At 28.1% G+C, this 19,227-nt stretch overlaps 1 protein-coding gene across 1 annotated transcript; it reads right to left on the bottom strand.

Annotated features, from left to right (window-relative positions):
* Nucleotides 1–11,856: 11,856 nt before the first annotated feature.
* Nucleotides 11,857–14,956, bottom strand: LOC107618783 (clathrin heavy chain 2-like). The gene is made up of 10 exons (XM_088498563.1): nt 14,831–14,956; nt 14,092–14,154; nt 13,925–14,008; nt 13,394–13,510; nt 13,042–13,239; nt 12,754–12,870; nt 12,530–12,589; nt 12,270–12,356; nt 12,065–12,148; nt 11,857–11,967 (listed from the first exon to the last, which is right to left on the bottom strand). The coding sequence occupies exons 1-8, from the start codon at nt 14,954–14,956 to the stop codon at nt 12,270–12,272; spliced, it is 852 nt and encodes a 283-aa protein (XP_088354689.1). The 3' UTR covers nt 11,857–11,967; nt 12,065–12,148.
* Nucleotides 14,957–19,227: the final 4,271 nt, after the last annotated feature.

The raw sequence follows: 19,227 nt of genomic DNA on the forward strand, positions 1-19,227 counted from the left end.
ATTTTATTTAATATATTTTACAATAAATAAATATTAAATAAGTTAAATTTATATATATATATATATATATATATATATATATATATATATATATTACTGATATAAAAAAAAGGATATTGTTAACAAAATTTTTAAGAGTACTTGCTATATATGTGTATGTTTTTTTTAAGTAAGGAGACAAAAAATAACTCAATTTTTTATTTAGTATTTTATTAATTATAGTGACAATTAATAAATGCTAACTAAAATAATAAATTTAAACTACTTTATTTAATTTTTTATTGTTTCTCAAGTATTATTATTTTTTGGATTTATCTATTTTGTATTTTAAGAGTATATGTTAAACTTATAAAATTAAAAAAATTTTAATTGAAAATATAAAATTTTTTTAAGATTTTGATAATATATTTATTTTATATTTATTAAATAAAAATATTTAAAATTTTTTCTTAATAATAAATTTATCATATATTCTTAAAATGGACACACATTAGCTAAATCCTTATTTTTAACCGCATGAAATCATTTTCCATTTGTGTATTTTTATTAAGTACCGTTAGGATATTTGATGACAAAAATATTAAAATTATTTGACTTTTTCGTATCTGATCTTTATATGTAACTCTTAAAAAATAGCCTTTAAATCTTGACCTATAATACAATATAATCTATGATCATTATGGAGCTAATTAAATTATACTGCTCATCAACTCAAATATACGTAGAAGAAAAAGATAAAAATATCAGTTTATTCATTTTAAGATTCTATTACACGCTAAAATGAATATCTATAGTTATATATATACCACCTTTCATCTTCTCAAATGGCACTCACAAAAGATATTGAGCTTAATTAATTGAGAATAATCCAAACTTGTTAGAAAGATGACCAAGTTAATTTTGGCAAACATTTTCTTGCTTATTCTTATGACTTCAGGTTAATCATTATTTTCTTATCTCAACCATTTTATCTCTATGTTTTATCTTTGTTTTATCATCCATATATAATAATATTTATGAGACAATAAAAATTATTCTAAATTTAAATATGTCTTATTTAATATTTATTAATTAACGCTAAAATTAATAAATATTAAATAAAATAAATTTATATTATTTGAACTAATTTTTTATTCTCTCTCTAATATTATCGTTTCAGACCCACTAACAAAAATTATATCTAATTAATTTAAAATTTAATTTTTAAAATTAAAATTAACTTTTTTTAATTTATTATTTACGTGGTTCACAAAAAAACAAAAAAAAATTATTCCCTATACTTTCTCAAACAACAAATAAACAAAATTAATTTTATATATCTTCAAGAACCTACTAACAAGAATCGAAGAATAAAATATCAATTAATTCTAACTACTTCACCAGCGAAATCAGATTGAGAATTCAGAATTTCTCAAACTAATGGTTTAAAATAAATTAATTTTAGTAATCAAAATTTTCTCCATCAATCACTTTGCTATTTGTGATTTGAAGTTCCTTTGTTCTTTCATATCCCATGCATGTTCATGTCTTTGTTTCAAATCTACATATTGAAAGCTTAATCCTTAATGTTCTATATCATAAAATATCCTTATTTAACTTTTTGTTTCAATATTTTGCAGTTGTCTTAATGACAACAAGTGAAGAAACTAATAAAGAGAAGACAACGATGTGTAAAGAAATTTGGTTTGATTATTTTGATTGCACCAAAAAAAGCTGTCAAAAGGAATGCAGTGACAAGCATGATGATGATCCTCACGCCATTGGAGAGTGCATTGCGTATCCCCATTGTTTATGTACCTATGCATGTTGATAGGGTCAATCCTAAAAATATTTATTAAGAATATATAAATAGAAATTTCTAAGCTAAAAACTATCATTTTATGTATTTTTTTTTTTAAATTAGAAGTGAGATTCAAATTTAAAACTTTTAGGTGAGACGGAGAGATGCCAATCGAGTTATATATAGTTTGTTGGCATTCTTTTATGTATTTAATATTAATAAAAAATGTATATTATCATATATTATCTTTACCGTAAAATTACTAGCTCACTGTGAAAATAATTTTTAATAGGGAGCCACTTAGATAAAGACGTCTAAAACGTCTTTTTTTAAAGATATTTTTTATTAATTAAAATTTAACACATATAATTGATTAAGTCGTGTTATTTTTGTCAAAATTAGGTTAGACAAATTAATTTAACTGAAAAAATAGTGAATCAAATCTTGAACTGGTCTAAATTAATATTATTTTTGATAGAAAATGATTACAATACCTTTATTATAAAAAATGACTAAAATATTCCTATTAAAAAACATCTTTAAAAAAAGACGTTTTAAACGTCTTTATTTAAGTGACTCCCTTTTTAATATATCTCATTTGATTCAAATAAACATTTATTTGAAACGAACGAATTATATAAAACTTGGCATTTATGAAAGGCTATCTGGCTATGAGAGTATGTATATATCACTTAGTATTTATGAAAGGTTAATTATCGAAGCTATATAATATATTTATTTTTCGGTAATATTAGAAAAAAAAAATAAAACTTAAAAATTAAATAAAATAAATTCTGACTAATTTTAACTAAATTTTGTTAGTTACCAAATATTTTTATTTATCGTTATGTTGAACAACTACACCGGTAATGAGTCTTAGAATTTATGAAAGGTTATAGCGGTGAAATTGCTCCGCTTGGTATTTATAAAAAGTTAAATAACGGTAGACATTGAAATTAGCCTGTTACTCCTTTAACTCATGAAGAATTATCTTTAAAATAATTATCAGTATACATAATTAAAAACAGATTTAGCTATTTTATATTTTAAGAATATAATAATAAAATTTTTTTAAATTTTTAATGTGTTGTATGCATTGAAAATATAAAAAAATTAATAAATAAAATATTCTCTTTTATAGTCTTCTTAAAATGCATTTTTATTAGAACACAAAATAGTAAGGCCTTTTTCAATAATAATAATAAACATATATAATATATTTTTCTACGAAATATTTTTATTTTTTTTAACAAGTGTCCTAAGATTATTTATTCATTTTTTGCAAAATCCTAAAAATTGTTATAACTATATATATTGATGTTAATCTTTTCATATTTGTATATATGTAACTATTTAAAAATGTCCTTTAAATCTTGACCATTTATGATAAAATATATGAATAGGATGATTATGGAGCTAAACTGTACTGTTCAAATAATAGAATAAGTGTGTGTTTGGGCACAATAAAAAATATATAGAAGAATAGATGATATATTAATTTATTAATTCCCAAAATCTTTTATGTCTAGCTATATATATCACCATTCATCTTCTCAAATGGCATATATTGAACATGAGAGAATTATTCATACTTGTTAGAAAGATGACGAAATTGAATGTGGCAAACATTTTCTCCGTTCTTTTGGTTTCAGGTTAATCATTTTATTTTTCATATCTCAATGCCCATTTTTTATGTCTATATATGTTTTATCATCCGACCCATTGCAAATTTAATTCTTTTATATATATATATATATATAGTCATTTTACTATGTCTATGTTATAGTTGCTATAATATTTAAAAAAATATTTTTAAAATTAAAATGTTTTTTTTATTATTTAACTGTTTTTTAAAAAATATTACTAAAAAAAATACTATCAAAATATAAAAAAATATTATTTTAATTTTAACAACGGTTGTATACTTATTGAGTTACCATAAACATGCTAGAATTTAATATATATATTCACAATTTAATTGTTTAAAATAACTAAACATTTTCGCACTTGTGTATTTATGATTTCAAGTTCGTTATTTTTCATATCCCATGCATCTTGTCCTCATTTAAATCTATTGAAAGCTTAATGTTGTATAGAAATATAGATAATAAAATATGCTTTATTTTAACTTTTTGTTAATATATACATATTTTGCAGTTGTGTTGATGACAAGTCATGTGACTGAAGCTGTAAAGTTGTGTAATGAAATGTGGGCTGATTATTTTAATTGCAACAAAAAAAGTTGTCAAAAGGAATGCAATCGCAAGCATGATCCTTATGCCGTTGGACATTGCGTTGACTATCCCCACTGTTTATGCATCTATGCATGCTGATATGTAGTTTACAATAATCAATAAGATTGGCCAACGAAAAATAATTTACAGAAGCCAAAGGAAGAATTAACCCCAAAAAAAAAAAAAACTAAAATTGTAAAATTATTAAGGAATTTCTCTCTTTTAAGAACTCATCATTTTCCTTAATACTCTCGTTACTGCCACTACAAAAAAAATAAAAAATAAAGTGATATTTATATTATGATACTTTTAAAAAATATTATGATATTTTTTGTTACTACTGTATGTAAATAATTTTGTATTTAGTGGCAATTTTGATGATTATAACAGTTTTAAACTGTTTAGGGTTTAGGATTTAGGGTTTAATATATCAAAAATATTACAATTCCTAATTGAAATACTATGCATATACATACGACTGCTCGCTCGATCGATATCTTTTCTATCTCTCCCTCGTCGTCCTCCTATATCCGTCGCTACCGCTTTCACCCTCCATTGTCGTTGCCTCTATAACGGATTTGAAAGTTCCAAGCCACACACGCACTTTCTTTCCCATAGTCGCTTCTCCATTGTCAAAGTTGTTTCCCTATAGACGCTATCCCTGGCCAGAGCGACGATCTCGGATCCTCTTTCATTTTTCGACGACAATCTTTTTCGGTGACATCTCCTTTGACAACGACCTCCTTCGACGACATCTCCTTTCCCATGGTAATCTCCTCCGATGACGTCTCCTCTAGCTTCCTCGCTCTCCTTTTCATCCTAACTTTGCGTCTTTTCCGCCAAAATTCTCAGTACCTCCTAGCTCAGCGTCTTCTCTCCAGTGACATCTCCGCCACTCTGAAGTTTAAACTCTTAACTATGCATGTACCACAATCTGGCATTCACCATGCACTTAATTAGGGTTTTCTTTCCTTAATTAATCTTTAATTTTCTTTTAATTTATTTTGTATCTCACTGCAGCTACATAGCAGTGGCAGCGCATCGTGGATGTTATCTTATCGTCCTTGCCGTGGAGCTACTTCAACCCATATATTTCTGTCCTTTCACTCCCTTGTGAATGATTCTGGTTGGGCATAGTTCTTCTTTTATTTTCTGAACATTCACTTTGCTTTTTGGAACTGTCCATTATGTAGGGTTTGGATCAGCCTTGAACATTGAAACTTTGATTGCAGCTGCTGAGAAAAGAGAAACTCCCATCGAGGTGATCTCTAGCCATTTACAAGTTGATCACGTTGTGGTCATATGTGTTCTACTCATCATATCCCATTCTTATAAATGCATTCATGAGCCCATTTTTCGAGGGTTCTTTAATATGATAACCTTGTTTATAGAATATTTTGTTGTTGTTTTGTGTGTTTGTACCAGTGATTCTGCTTTCTCTTGCTTATTCTTTTTGTTGTGTCACTACAAGAAAAATACCCATTCAAGTACACTTGAAAAGTGTAGCCAAAAGTAAAAAAAAAAAATGATGTCTTAGGTTACGGTTACGTTTTCTGGGCTACGGCTATGTTTTTTGGGATGATTCCTATTCGGCCGTAGCCTATTCTTAAAGGCCACACTTTTCTGCACCAAAGGCTATGTTTTTGGCGTTTGGGAATAGGGTGCGCTTTTCAAATGATGCTGTCCAGGACCAAAGGCTACGCTTTTCAGCTTCCATTTTTACTAGAATAGGCTACGCTTTTCAGTGCTACTGCATCACCTATAAAGCGTAACCACATTGTATACCATAGCTACTCTATATAAGTGTAGTCTTAGGTTCCTCATTTTTTTTAAATTTTCTGTATAACCATAGCTACTTTATATAAGTGTAGCCTTAGGTTTCTCATTATTTTTTTTTATTTTCTATATATATATATATTCTAATAATTTTTTGTACATAATATTTAGTAATATGATTACATATATAATTCTGTATTTTTAATTAAATGAGTTAAATATTATAAAATAAAAATAAATACATAATTATACTACATAATTTCTTTAAATAATAAAATTATTTGTAAATAAAATATATTTATAATGATCCAAAAGTACTAATATTCATACATCTCACATTAAATTAAACATAGCCATATCAAAATAGGCATGAGACCACTTAGAATTTACTACTAATATTCTACGAAAAACTAAAATATTATATTCTATATAAATATCTTCTAATAAAAGTAATTAGTCTATCATACATGTATCCATTCTTAACATTACTCCATCTTAACCCATAAACCACAATGATAAACAGTTTAATCTTCATTATCATCCTCAATAATTATCCTGCATAATTATATAGAAAAGTTATTAGAAAAATATTTATAATGACATTCGTAATTATAAAAATTAAAAAATCAAACTGAAAATAATTAAAAACCAAACTGAAAATAGTTGTATAAATTATCAAAACTATGTCAACTTAAAAAATAAAGTTAGCACAATTCTTGGTACTGCTTAGTTAGCACAAAACTAGAATTACAACAACCAGAATTGCACAAACAATTTTCAGCCATAACAATACAACTTCAAGTGTTAAAGTGTCAATAAAGCCAACAACATATGATTTTCAGCCATAGTAATTAACTTAACCATATGCAAATATAAGAGGTATAACATATTATACATATACCTAATATATTATCATATAAAAAAAGGGGCAAAAGAAATCCTAATATATTATTATTTATTTTAAATAGGAATCCTAAAGTGTACTTTGGTTTTGGTTTTGCAACTGCGTTCTAAGAATTTAATTTTATATGATTTTTTAAAAATCGGCTACTGATTTAGTACACTTCAAAAAAACAGCAAGCAGTAACCAACTTAAAAAAATCATATAAAATTTATCTTTGGTTGGATTCTCCTAAAGTTTGGTGTGGTTGAACCAGACTTACCCGTCTTTCACTCAGTTCAAGTCCCAGAGCATTTTCACTTCTCTAGAAAAAGTTATGCCTCTCGAAATATGATTTTGTTTTAAGAAAAGGGTACTGTCGCAGCAGTGAACAGCCCTGCTTCCAGAAGACACAACTTTCTCTATAAAATTTGAATTTCCTGAAATTTGGACATAAAATACTAGACATCCTAATATTTCATTCCTTTTTGGTTTCACCTCCAAAGAGTTTCAGAGTATTGAGATATGTGGTTTTGAAGTTGCTATTCCAGAATTCGTACAGTGTTGTTTTTGCAGAAAATGACCATTTTCTAAAAATCATATCTCCCAAACCACACATCGAAAAATTCTAAAATTTTAGGGGAATAATATGGACATCTTAAGGTTTCATAGAAAAATAATTTCACTCATTTTGAGTCGCTAGATTACTCCCAGTTTTATTCACAAATTGCTGTCCGAAACTTCATAATTCAGCAACATGTAATCTCGGGTTTTGAGAGGTCAAAAATTGATTCCTAGCTTTTCACTTACTCTAACCTTGCATTCTAACTTTCTTTTATCTATTGTAACTTGCTGGAAAGAATAAATCAGTCCCAAGTGCTCAGGATTAATAAGTCACCATTTTTTGTCACTTTTCACATTTAAGCATACTCATCTGAAATCAACAATTTTTGCATTACTCAACATAGCAATCCAGCCACAAATCACTCAAACAATTCACATATATTATCGTCAATTATGTGGTTATTAATGAAAAGCAAGTTGCTGATTTCCTTCATGTTTAGCAAGTAGAATAGCACACAATGCAAGCACTATATTTGATTCTTGTTGCTGTGTAGGAATTGAAGCTCGGGGTTTCATACTCTTTACAAGAACCTAATGAGCCAAGTATATAATTTCTCCTTTTTGTTTTGTCTCTTTTGTTGCACCATCGTACTGTGTACGCCTAGTTAATAAATATCTGATTATTTATTTGTTTACTATTTCTCATGCAGGTTATGGACTTTCTTCAACGTTTGGTGAAGTGGAAGAAAGAATCCCTGCAAGCATCTTCTAGGGTGTAAATTCACTTAGACCAAATTATATATCTATTACTTCCTGCCGTGGCAGAAAAAATTATAAATCAAGTTCAGCTATGGTGGGATATATATAGTTTTTCTTTCTTTTTTTTTCTTTGTATTGTACTTTAATGTTTTGCTGAAATTAGAATAAAGAAGAAAATGTATGCGAAAAGAAAGACAAAAGTCTGACTATAATTAAAAAATGGTAGATATTTTTATGATGATATCTTCATATGAAGATAGCATTATAGACTATTAGATGAATTGATATGTTTGACTAAATATGTTTGATTAACCATTTAAAGATTCATAATGTCATCTTCATATAAAGATGTCATTGTGCGAGTATTTTTCTTAAAAAATTATGTTATATTTGATAATTTATTTGTATAAAGATTATGACTTTTGATTCAATACTAAAAAATTATATTTATGTTTAATACGTTGTTTATAGATATTGATTTTTTATTATTGTAAAATTTTAATAAAAAATTATTTGTTTAATGCGATAAAAATGATGGTAAAACTGTCTTTTTAAATGATAAAAAAATGTTATTTTTATCCGGTAAAAACGACAGTTTGTAATTGTCATTTTAAACAACATGAAATGTCATTTTAATCCGATAAAAACGGCACTTTCAAACGTGATTTCAACCAATAAAAACACTACTGTTAGGGTAAAAACGGCAATTCAACAATGTCAGTTTAAATAACAAAAAATGTCATTTTAATCCGATAAAAAAGACAATTTTAACCAATCAAAACGCCACTTTGTTAGAGTAAAAATTAAATGACAATTCATAAATACCGTTTTAACTTTTAACTAATCAAAAACATCATTTTCACTTTGGAAATAATGACGATTTGAACCGCCATTTTAACCAACAAAAAAATGTCGTATTATTTGAAAATAATGCCCATTTGAACCACCGTTTTAGTCTATTCAAAAATTGCCATTTTAACTTAAAAAATTATGGCAATTTTCTAAAAGCCGTTATAATAACTAGAATGACACCCAGAATTACGTCACTTTCTAAAACTGTCATTTCTAATAATAATGACAGTTTAAACTACCGTAAATATAAAAAAAAACTGTCTTTTACCAGATTTTTTTGTAGTAATCTATGACATATTGTGTTAAATTTAATTTGTTGATCAATGTTCAATTATTCATGATGAATTTCATATTGTTATAACATGTTTTTTGTTTTTTTACCTAGATAAGTATTATTTCAGATTTTATTAGTATTTTTTAAAGATTGGACCTTTTGAATATTACAAATAGCAACGGAATTTATTCTCATAAATTATAATTATTGTTAGAATAATTAATCTTAATATATTCTAACAATTATAATATACTACTATATAAATATACACTACAAAAAATTCTGGTTAAAACGGCGGTTTTTTTGGGTATTTACGGCGGTTTGAACTGCCATTATTACCAAGAATGGCGGTTTTAGAAAACGACGTAATTCTGGGCGCCATTCCGGTTATTACGGCGGTTTTTTAAAAACCGCCACAATTTCCTGGAGTTAAAACGGCAGTTTTTGAATAGGTTAAAACGGCGGTTCAAACCGCCGTTATTTCCAAAGTTAAAATGGCGGTTTTTAGATAGGTTAAAACGGCGGTTTTTGAATAGGTTAAAACGGCGGTTTGAACCGCCATTATTACCCTGACAGAGTGACGTTTTGGTTGATTAAAATGGCATTTTTAAACCGCCATTTTTGTCTTGACAGTAACATTTTAGTTGATTAAAATGGTATTTTGAACCGCCATTTTACCCTGACAGTGACATTTTTATTGGTTAAAACGGCATTTTTACCAAATAAATATGATATTTTTTATCGTTTAGAAAAACAGTTTTTACCATCGTTTTTATCGCGTTAAATAAATAATTTTGTAATTAAAATTTCATAATAATAAAAAATCATAATCCATAAATGAAATATAACTCATAAACAAAATATTAATATAATATATAATTTTTTATTATTCAAAATCAAAAGTAATAATTCCTATACAAAAACTTGTCTTACTAAACTTAACAAAATACAAACATTGCAATAAACACTTATTAGTCAAATCTACCATCCAGTTCCTAAACTATGTTAATATATAATAATGTAAGATTTTGTAAGAGTAAATGCAAGCTTTTGATTTTCCTATGAGGCCGGTGATTGATGCCGAGTTCTCTGCACCTTCTCTTCAACAATGTTAAACTAGGAATTAAAAAGTAAACATTGCCTTCAAAGTTGACTTCTACTGTGTGTATTAGACACAACCTGACAATAATAAAAAGGGTTTAAATTTAAATAATATTAGGAAATAAGAACAAAAAATAAAAACATATCTTGCTTCTTCATGCTTGCTCAACTTAGATATACACTCACCTTCTTCCTAGCAGCTACAAGGTCCTTCTTAATCCCAGCTGTAAGTAACAAGGTATCAAGTAAGCAATCAAATTTGGAAGACATTTTATCTTGAGTTCAGTAGAAAATTTCATTCATGATTATTAAAGAGATATTTATTACTTATTGTTCCAAACATAACCATTTAAGTCTTTTCATCTTTTAAGTATATATCCCCCCTCTTCATTTGGATTTCTTAACAAATTCAAATCTTAATAAAAAAATGACAGTTAATTTCATTCATGTTTAGATTGTATTGAAAAGGTGTTTCATATAAAGAAAATAATAATTGAATACTTCTGATAAATCATGAACCTACCACATAGATGAAAAAATTAAATGTCCACCTATATAAGTACACTAGTACTTCTTGTCTAACTAATGCCTTATACAAAATCACAACTTACCATCATTTGGCTTTAAGACCAGTACATTTTTAAAGCTTTCAATTGCAGCATCTATGTCATGGAGTGCCATATGTGCCTAGTAAGTCCAAAACCACACAGTTATCATAAAGAAAAGTGGGATAGATTTAATAAAAAAATTATCCAAATATTACATAATAATATAAGTCTTTTGGCTATAATTACATTTATCTCATCTCTTTATATATATATATATATATATATATATATAAAATATGATAATATCATCCATAATTCAAGTTATATCTCTGGTGAAGTTTATAGTAGATTTCTTTATATTGTTATAATAACACATTAACTTTATATAAATATAGATCTTATTTGAATTTCATCCGGCAATGAATAATAATAACATTTCTTTATTCTCCTCTAAATCTAGCTCGTGCCATGGTCCATCTTTTCAATGTGAAAACAAACCACCTTCCATGTTAGTCTTGTTAGAAAGCTTTTTTACAGATTTTAAAGTAGCATGTGAAGGAAGTTTACACAAAAATCATGAATCACCAATTATGACACTCCTCACCAAATGTTGCAGTCAACTAACTCAATCACAACTATTCAAATATATATATATATATATATATATATATATATATATATATATATATATATATATATATATATATATATATATATATATATATATAAATGTAACCCCTCCAACTACTCAAGTTTTGAACAAAGGGTAAATGGAGACAATATATTAAATATAATATGTCCCTTGATATATAAAGAAGATTATTTAGATTTGTGCAATAAATATGTCAAAAAGCTTATGGTGCTGAAAATAACACACAAACAGAGATGAGAGAACTCATGCAAAATGACTACAAACCTGAGGTTCAATTGCATTTGTATTCACAATCACACGCTTTATATCAGGCAACTCTGTAATGCTGCACCAAAAATAATGTAATGAATCATGAATCATAGGTATGACTTTTAAGTTTCAATTTAGAAAAAAGCACATGGAAATTCATTACTTGTAAAGCTCGCACATAAAGACAAGCTTTTTCACATAGTTGGGCAATACGAGGACGGTCATAATGGCTGAACATGCCATTAGCCAAAATTGCATCAGCAACATTGGGGAAAGTCACCAGATTTATCTCTAACACCTAAAAAACAATTCAGAAAAGAGTTTGTTTCACTGCAGGGAGGGGGAAAAAACACTCGCCAAATTCAAATTAACGAATGTGAAACTAAAGGCAATACCTTTGTCTGAAGGAATGCATGCTTCGGTAGATTGGGCTTTAAAACGTCTAGGAGAAAAGCAGTTGCCTCACGGATCAGGTTTCTCTGAAAAGATCAAGGAACCACCAAAATGAAAATGACAATAATTTTAACAAAAACTCAGTAGTAAAAGCTAGGATATCAAATAACTATTCATCAAAATTGCTTGATCATGGCGGAACCAAACCTAAAGAAACAGATCAGTTATAGTGTTGTAATCAAGTGGGGAACCCCCTTCCATTTGAGACATCATTAATGCAAAATTAACAGCACCCTGCAAAACAAAATAAACTTATTGAATTTCTATTAACAGAAAAATTTAAGCAGACACTGTCAACTAATGCAGAGAACATGTTTATTAAGTGAACTACAACTACATACCCAATAGTTAGTTTAAACTCTAAATTAATAAACTACAATATAAACAACTGCAGAGGTTCTTCATACCTGAGGATCTGTCCGGAGGATTGTTTGAAGAAGGAAGAGGTAGTCAGGAGTGTACCCAACCTATCACAACAAAAAGGCAGTGCAAACTTTTTAAGCTCAAATTCTTAAAGTAAAATGAAAAGGCATGGACGTTATACTAGCTATATAGGTAAGTAAAACATCCACATGAAATAATAAAATTAAATTATTGGGAATCAAATATTCTTTGATAAGTGAACAGGCACCTGCTTGGAGTAAATCAGAATTTTATCGAACTCCCTCCTCTCAGCAAATGCGGCAACAACTTTTGGAGTTGCTCTGGCTTTGATATATATTTTTAAAGCAAGATCGTTATCCACAGTCTAGAAGGAAAAAGACTTGTGAATATCATTATAAGTACACCATTTGACGCAATCAAAAGAGAAGGACTACTGCATCAGGCAGACAATGAGAAAGAAGAAGGGGGGGTGCAAAAGCATAAAATTTATATAACAATATTTTTAATTTCTTCAAATTTTCTAAAGCAACCCAACCTTAACAAGATCTCCTAGCTCCTCACTGCACTCAAGCTTGTCCTCTGCCAACCAATTCTCCAAAAGATTTTTCTTGTTCTGGTTCACAACCAGCCGAGACAATTCTAATGACTCAAAGGCATTCAACTTCCCCCTCGTTAGAAGTGTTCCAAAATACTGCAACAGTGGAGGAGTTTGCCCAGCTTGCACAGGAACACTCTGAAACATATAGTGAATACTTCTTAAAAATCACAATCTAATAGACTAACCAAAAGGACAGTTGCAAAAATAACAGTTCCTGGAAAACAATGAAAGATTATACTCACTGCAAATGAAGCAGCAGAAAAACTATAGACACAACTTAACAACAAACCTGAAATTTGGCAACTGTATCTGGTGTACGGAGGATTCCTTGCAGAGATTCAGCAGCAAGCTCAGCTGCTTCTTTATACTTTGTTTGGGCAAAGAGTTCATGAAATCGTTCCGCTACCTATAGTTTCAACAGAGAACGTTAATACGCCCATGAATGAAGAAAAAAATGAGACAACACAAAATCATTTTAAAAAAGCAAATACATAATACAACCAAATGACTAATGCCAAGTATTTTCCAAAATGCAAAAGAACAAATTGAAGCAAAAAACACAATGAAGAGTGTAGAATGTAAATAGGAAGTGACTTAAAAAGGAAAAAATCTCCAGCATTCAGCATCATGGTCATTTATATAATCATATAGAAGTATAAATTCCTAAACAGAATGTCAAACAGAAAGGATGACAATGCAAAACAAGTACGAGACAAATATAAGGAAGGTAAGGAAATGTCTGTCAAGACTCGAGAGAGAGTCATGGAGTTAAATGACCTTCAATTTATTTAGAATAATGAAATTGGCAAACAAGTCCAACCTTCAATTTCCTCATCTTCAAGAGGCGCATCCTTGTCAAACTCAAATCGCTTCCAGCCCTTGCCTTTTTCTGAGTCTTGAGCAGCTGCATTAAAAAATATCCCACGAAATCAAGTTAGTACAACATGTATAAACCAGCACACTTGCTCAATAATAAGTAACTATTACTGTATTCTCTGGTGCAGTAATGGCTTCTTCAAATTTAAGTTTCATAACTGCCTTTTCACATTCCTTCAATTTCAATCACAAGACATCTTTAAAGTAATTACAAAATGGAAGTAGCAGGGAGGAAAGACATTACTAGTAGTAGAACTTGCCATAAAATTAAAAAAGAACTTATAATTAAATCTGAAGACTCATGCCTATAAAGAAGAAACTTATCAAAACAATATAAACGTGAATTAAAAAATGCAGAAAGATCAAGAGCATCATCATTATAAATATTAGGAAACAGGTTGAGCATAGTAACAACTATATTTGTGATGAAATTGTTAACATAACAAGTTCAATGCATTTACGAGTCTGAGAGCAGAGTTTACATGAGCTTGTATTGCAAACAAGTGCGTTTTTACGAGTAAAATCTAGGTCCTGGCTCAGTATAATAACAATCATAGTAATAGCTATAATTGAACCTTGTCATTTTATCAAACACAACATAAGTATTCATTCACACAGTTAGATAGTTAGTTGACTTAGCATTATATATGTCAATCTTCATATTCAAACCCGTTCACAAAAAGCCAAGAAAGGGGAAAAAAAGAAAGCGATCAAAAAATGAAAAGATCGACGGAGAAGTCACAAAAAAGAAAAGATCTATCTACTATAAGAGCTTATTAGAGCGAGGATCGCGAGTACCTGGTACTGGAGAAATCATAGAGTTAGTGCTGGAAAAGATCATAACTCCAACCTCAACATCGCACAAAATCGCAAGCTCCTTCGCCTTCTTCAACAAACCGTTCCTTCGCTTCGAGAACGTCACTTGCCTACTCGTGGAATTGTCGATCCTCCTTATCGCGATCTTCCCTGTCCCCATCGCTCTCAATCAAAACCCTAACTCCTCGATCCAGAATCACCGTTTCTGTTCATCACAGATCAACAACCAAAACTTCAATTTCACCAAGAGTGAAGAAAAAGAAAAGTAAAAAACAGAAAAAATGAACTAAAAAGACAGCTCAAGGAACAGCTAGAAGAGAGTGAAAACTGAAAGCATCGATTCGTCTGAGAATGCCGCTGAGATGATCGTCACCGGAGCAGCGCTGGAGAAGATCGTCCCACAGATCGTCACACAGCTGGAGAGCGCTGCTAAGAAGATCACTAGAGCAGCTTCACTTTTGTAATTTGTAGGGTTTCACTTTCACCAGATCAGTTTTAGGATTTTTAATTTCTTGGGTTTGGGCCTTTTTTTTTAAATAATGGCTTTCATAATGGCGGTTGAAAGCCGCCGAAATTACCAAAAAATATAATTTTAAAAAACTTAATTATGGCAACAATATAAAATGCCATAATACCTGAATATTATGGCGGTTATTTAAAATCGTCGTAATATAAATGTCGTTTTAAACTCTTTTTTTTGTAGTGATATTATATACACACATACGTGTAAACATATCATGTATGTATATACTTGTTTTGTGAGATTTTATGTGAATATAATTTAACCAATTTGAATTGGTCGAATAGTCAATTCACTTGTTCGTTTAAATAAATGTTAAAAGTTTAAATTTTACTTTCTTATTAGCTAATGATAGATCCTTAAAATAAAATTCAAATTCGCGTCGGTTTGTTGGATTGGAAGATACGGTAAAAAAAAAAAACTATATACATTTAGATTTCTTTAATTTTATCAAAATTGTTGGGAGCGATGTTTTAACTAAAGCTTTATCTAATAAGAGTTTTTTGGAGTTTCGAAGCAAATTGAATATAGTTAATGTAAAGATACTTCTCAACAAAGATGATGACAGACTCATCAGAAAAGGAATTGAGAAGAAGTTAGAAGAACCGGAGGGTAGAGAGCATAACAAAATGTGTCTAAAGAGCCAGCAAACAAAGAAATTAAAGAAAGAAGGTCAGAAAGTAAGGATCATGATAGAAGTTATGAGAAGATACAGAGCTAGTTGAGCTAGTTAACACTCAATAGTTAATATATGGCAGAATATTTTGTTAATTATTCATCTTTTTTCTAATGAAATTTTTATTATGTCAAATTAAATTTAGTATTTATGATTAATATATAATATTTGTTTAGATATCACGCAAGAATCATAAAACTATAATACTACAAATATATGTATAATTTATTCATTTTTAATGTGTATCTTATATTTTAATATGTATAAATTGATATTATATATATATATATATATATATATATATATGGTGAATGCTACCCAACTCCCTCTAAAATAACATGTAAGTTACCCTTTATTATGTGTCATATTGTAATTGGTTCTTATCTTAACCATAGTTGGGCGCTAACGTCATCGCCATCTACTGCCCTCCCACACAACCTCTCTTCCTAGTATAGCCAGCGCTTCTTTTTGTCATGGATCATTTCTTACCCACATAATTAATGGTTAATTTGGTTATTAAATTTTTTTATTAAAAAAATATATCTTTATTTAATATAATAACTCTATTTAGAGTACTTAAAAATATAATTAAAATCAGAAAAAACATATTTTTTATCGTACATAAATTATTTTTAAAAAAAATAAATTGTTAAAATTAATAACATAAGTTTAAAATGATAAAATCTAACTTTCTTACAAGTATTTTTTATAGTATTTTTATTCTTTTAATTTTTAATTTATTCGTACTTTATTATTTAATTATATTTTACATATAAATATATATTCCATCACGTAATTAAATAAAGATATATTTTTTTAATAAAAAATTTAATAACCAAATTAACCATTAATTATGTGGGTAAGAAGTAATCCATGGCAAAAAGAGGCGCTGGCTATACTAGGAAGAGAGGTTGTGTGGGAGGACAGTAGATGGCGATGACGTTAGCGCTCCAACTATGGTTAAGATAAGGACCAATTACAATGTGACACATAATGAAAGGTAACTTACATGTTATTTTAGAGGGGGTTGGGTAGCATTCACCTATATATATATATATATATATATATATAATATTGAACTAACTCAATTTATTACGATAATAATTCGTTCCAATATTTATTTATAGATAGAGATATTTTCATTACAAATATATTCTGAGAATCATATAGAATATTTAATTTTTAATTTCTTTATTTTCTTTAATTTTAGTTGAAAGTTCGAATAATGCTAGTATCATAATTGACTTTAAATTTTAAAGACTTTATTAAAAGATGACTACTACAAAAAATTCTGGACCGCTGGATCCCAAAACTTCTCATCCTCATCACCCTTCTTTATTTATTAATAACTTTGAGTGTGCTTGAATTTCGAAAAATAATTGTATAATTAATAGTCTCATACTTCTGCACTTCATAATAACTAGTCTTAGGCATTACTGAATTCCAACATGTATTATTGAGTTTAGGCCAATAATCCTCTATCTATTATTTTTAATTAGGTTTAGCTAACATACAATTTTCAGAATATATATTAAAATCATTATTAATAAAAATATAAATTTTTTTTGATACATATAATAATATATTGAGAATTTAAATTTTATTTATATAATTTTTATTTTTTTTCTAAAAAAGTGTGTTAGCCAAATCCTTATTAATTATCACTAGGTTCTTGATGTTCTCCTTCACTAGGTTTTTGATGTTCTCCTTCAGTAGGTTGTTTATGTTCTCCTTCAATAGGTTTTGGTTTTTCAATCTCCTTGGGTTTATGAAGGGGAGGTTTTTTCTTCATTTTATCCTTAAATCTTTGAAAGAAAGGTTTTTTTGGAGGACATTGATACAAGCATTGACAAATCTCTTGTCCCCAAAATCGTCTAACGCACTGTCCTGTAATGTGCTTGCCACCATATTTTTCTTTGCATCTCTCCGTACAACTCAGATATAAATGTTTTTTGCAATCTTCGTCATCATACGAAATATTATCTTTACATACATCGGTATCAGCAGCCACTGCGCTTGCCTTCCACACAACTACAAAAAATATATGTAATATAATCTTTAACCAAGCTAATTATTGAAAGATTACATATTATTTTGAATTTATTATCTAATAAAAAAACGTTATATTCTAGTGTGTAGTACACTATAGAACATAAAAATGAAAATGTAATGTTTAATTTGGGTCTGTTCGAAACTCCAAAATTGGAATTAAATGAATTGGAGAAATCAAATATCTAGGTTAGAATTAAACCTGTAATTTAAAATTAAAATATCTTTCTCTTATTGTATGTGTGTTACATTGAGTAAACAGTCAAATTAATTTTAAAAGATCATCTATTTTTTAAATTAGTTTTGGAATATTTTTTTAATTAAATTCATCTTTTAAATATTTTAAATTAGTTATATTAGTCTTTCTGTTCGTTCTTATAATGATATGTTAATTCTGAAAATAATATAAAAAATATCTAACCTTCAATTTCTCAAACTATTTCTTTTAAATGACAAAACGTTTAATTTCTTTTAATTGGGTAACATGTAATTTTAAAATATATATTAGAATTATTATTAATAAAAATTTAAATTTTTTCATATATATAATAAATACGTTGAGAACTTAAATTTTATTTTTATAATTTTAATTTTTTAATTTATAATTTTAAAATATACTCTAAAAAACGTGCTGCCTAAATCCTTATTAATTTCATTGTTATTTCCATTCTTAAGATATTGACAAAGAGAGGATACAATGATTATTGGAAAAAGTGACACGCCTTTAGTTCATATATTATTAATTTTTTTAAAGTTTTTCATGACTTTCTTCTACTTACTACTATATTTATTTATTTGAAAATAGCAAGAAAAAGAGTATTCTTTTTTAATTTCTAGCATTTCAAACACATACAATCAAAAGAGAAAAAAAAATTGAGATATGGAGAAATAATGAACCTGAAACCAGAAGCACGAGTAAGAAAATAATGTTTCCCAAATAAAAGTTGGCCATGTTTCTAACAAGTTTGCGTCAGTTTCTTATTCTTTTTAATACAATAAGTGAGAGCGCTACTGTATATATAAGTGGAGAGTAATTTATTTTATGTCTAAATTAAAAGAATTTGAAAATAGTGAAAACTCTAATATTATTAAATTAGTCCTAAGAAATTTCCAGTGTCTCACTTTATTTAAATAGAGTCATTTAAGAACGAAAGAATTATAAAACTTGGCATTTATGAAAGGTTGT

The sequence above is a fragment of the Arachis ipaensis genome, chromosome B9, assembly GCF_059453495.1.
Source record: "Arachis ipaensis isolate K30076 ecotype BB chromosome B9, ASM5945349v1, whole genome shotgun sequence".
Classification (NCBI taxonomy): domain Eukaryota; kingdom Viridiplantae; phylum Streptophyta; class Magnoliopsida; order Fabales; family Fabaceae; genus Arachis; species Arachis ipaensis.

Coding starts and splice junctions, on each gene's coding strand:
- LOC107618783 (XM_088498563.1), bottom strand. CDS start 14,956: ATGGGGACAGGGAAGATCGCGATAAGGAGGATCGACAATTCCACGAGT. Junction 12,590..12,753: donor TTCTGATTTACTCCAAGCAG/GTGCCTGTTCAC, acceptor TTGTTGTGATAG/GTTGGGTACACTCCTGACTA. Junction 12,357..12,529: donor TCCTCCGGACAGATCCTCAG/GTATGAAGAACC, acceptor TTTGTTTTGCAG/GGTGCTGTTAATTTTGCATT.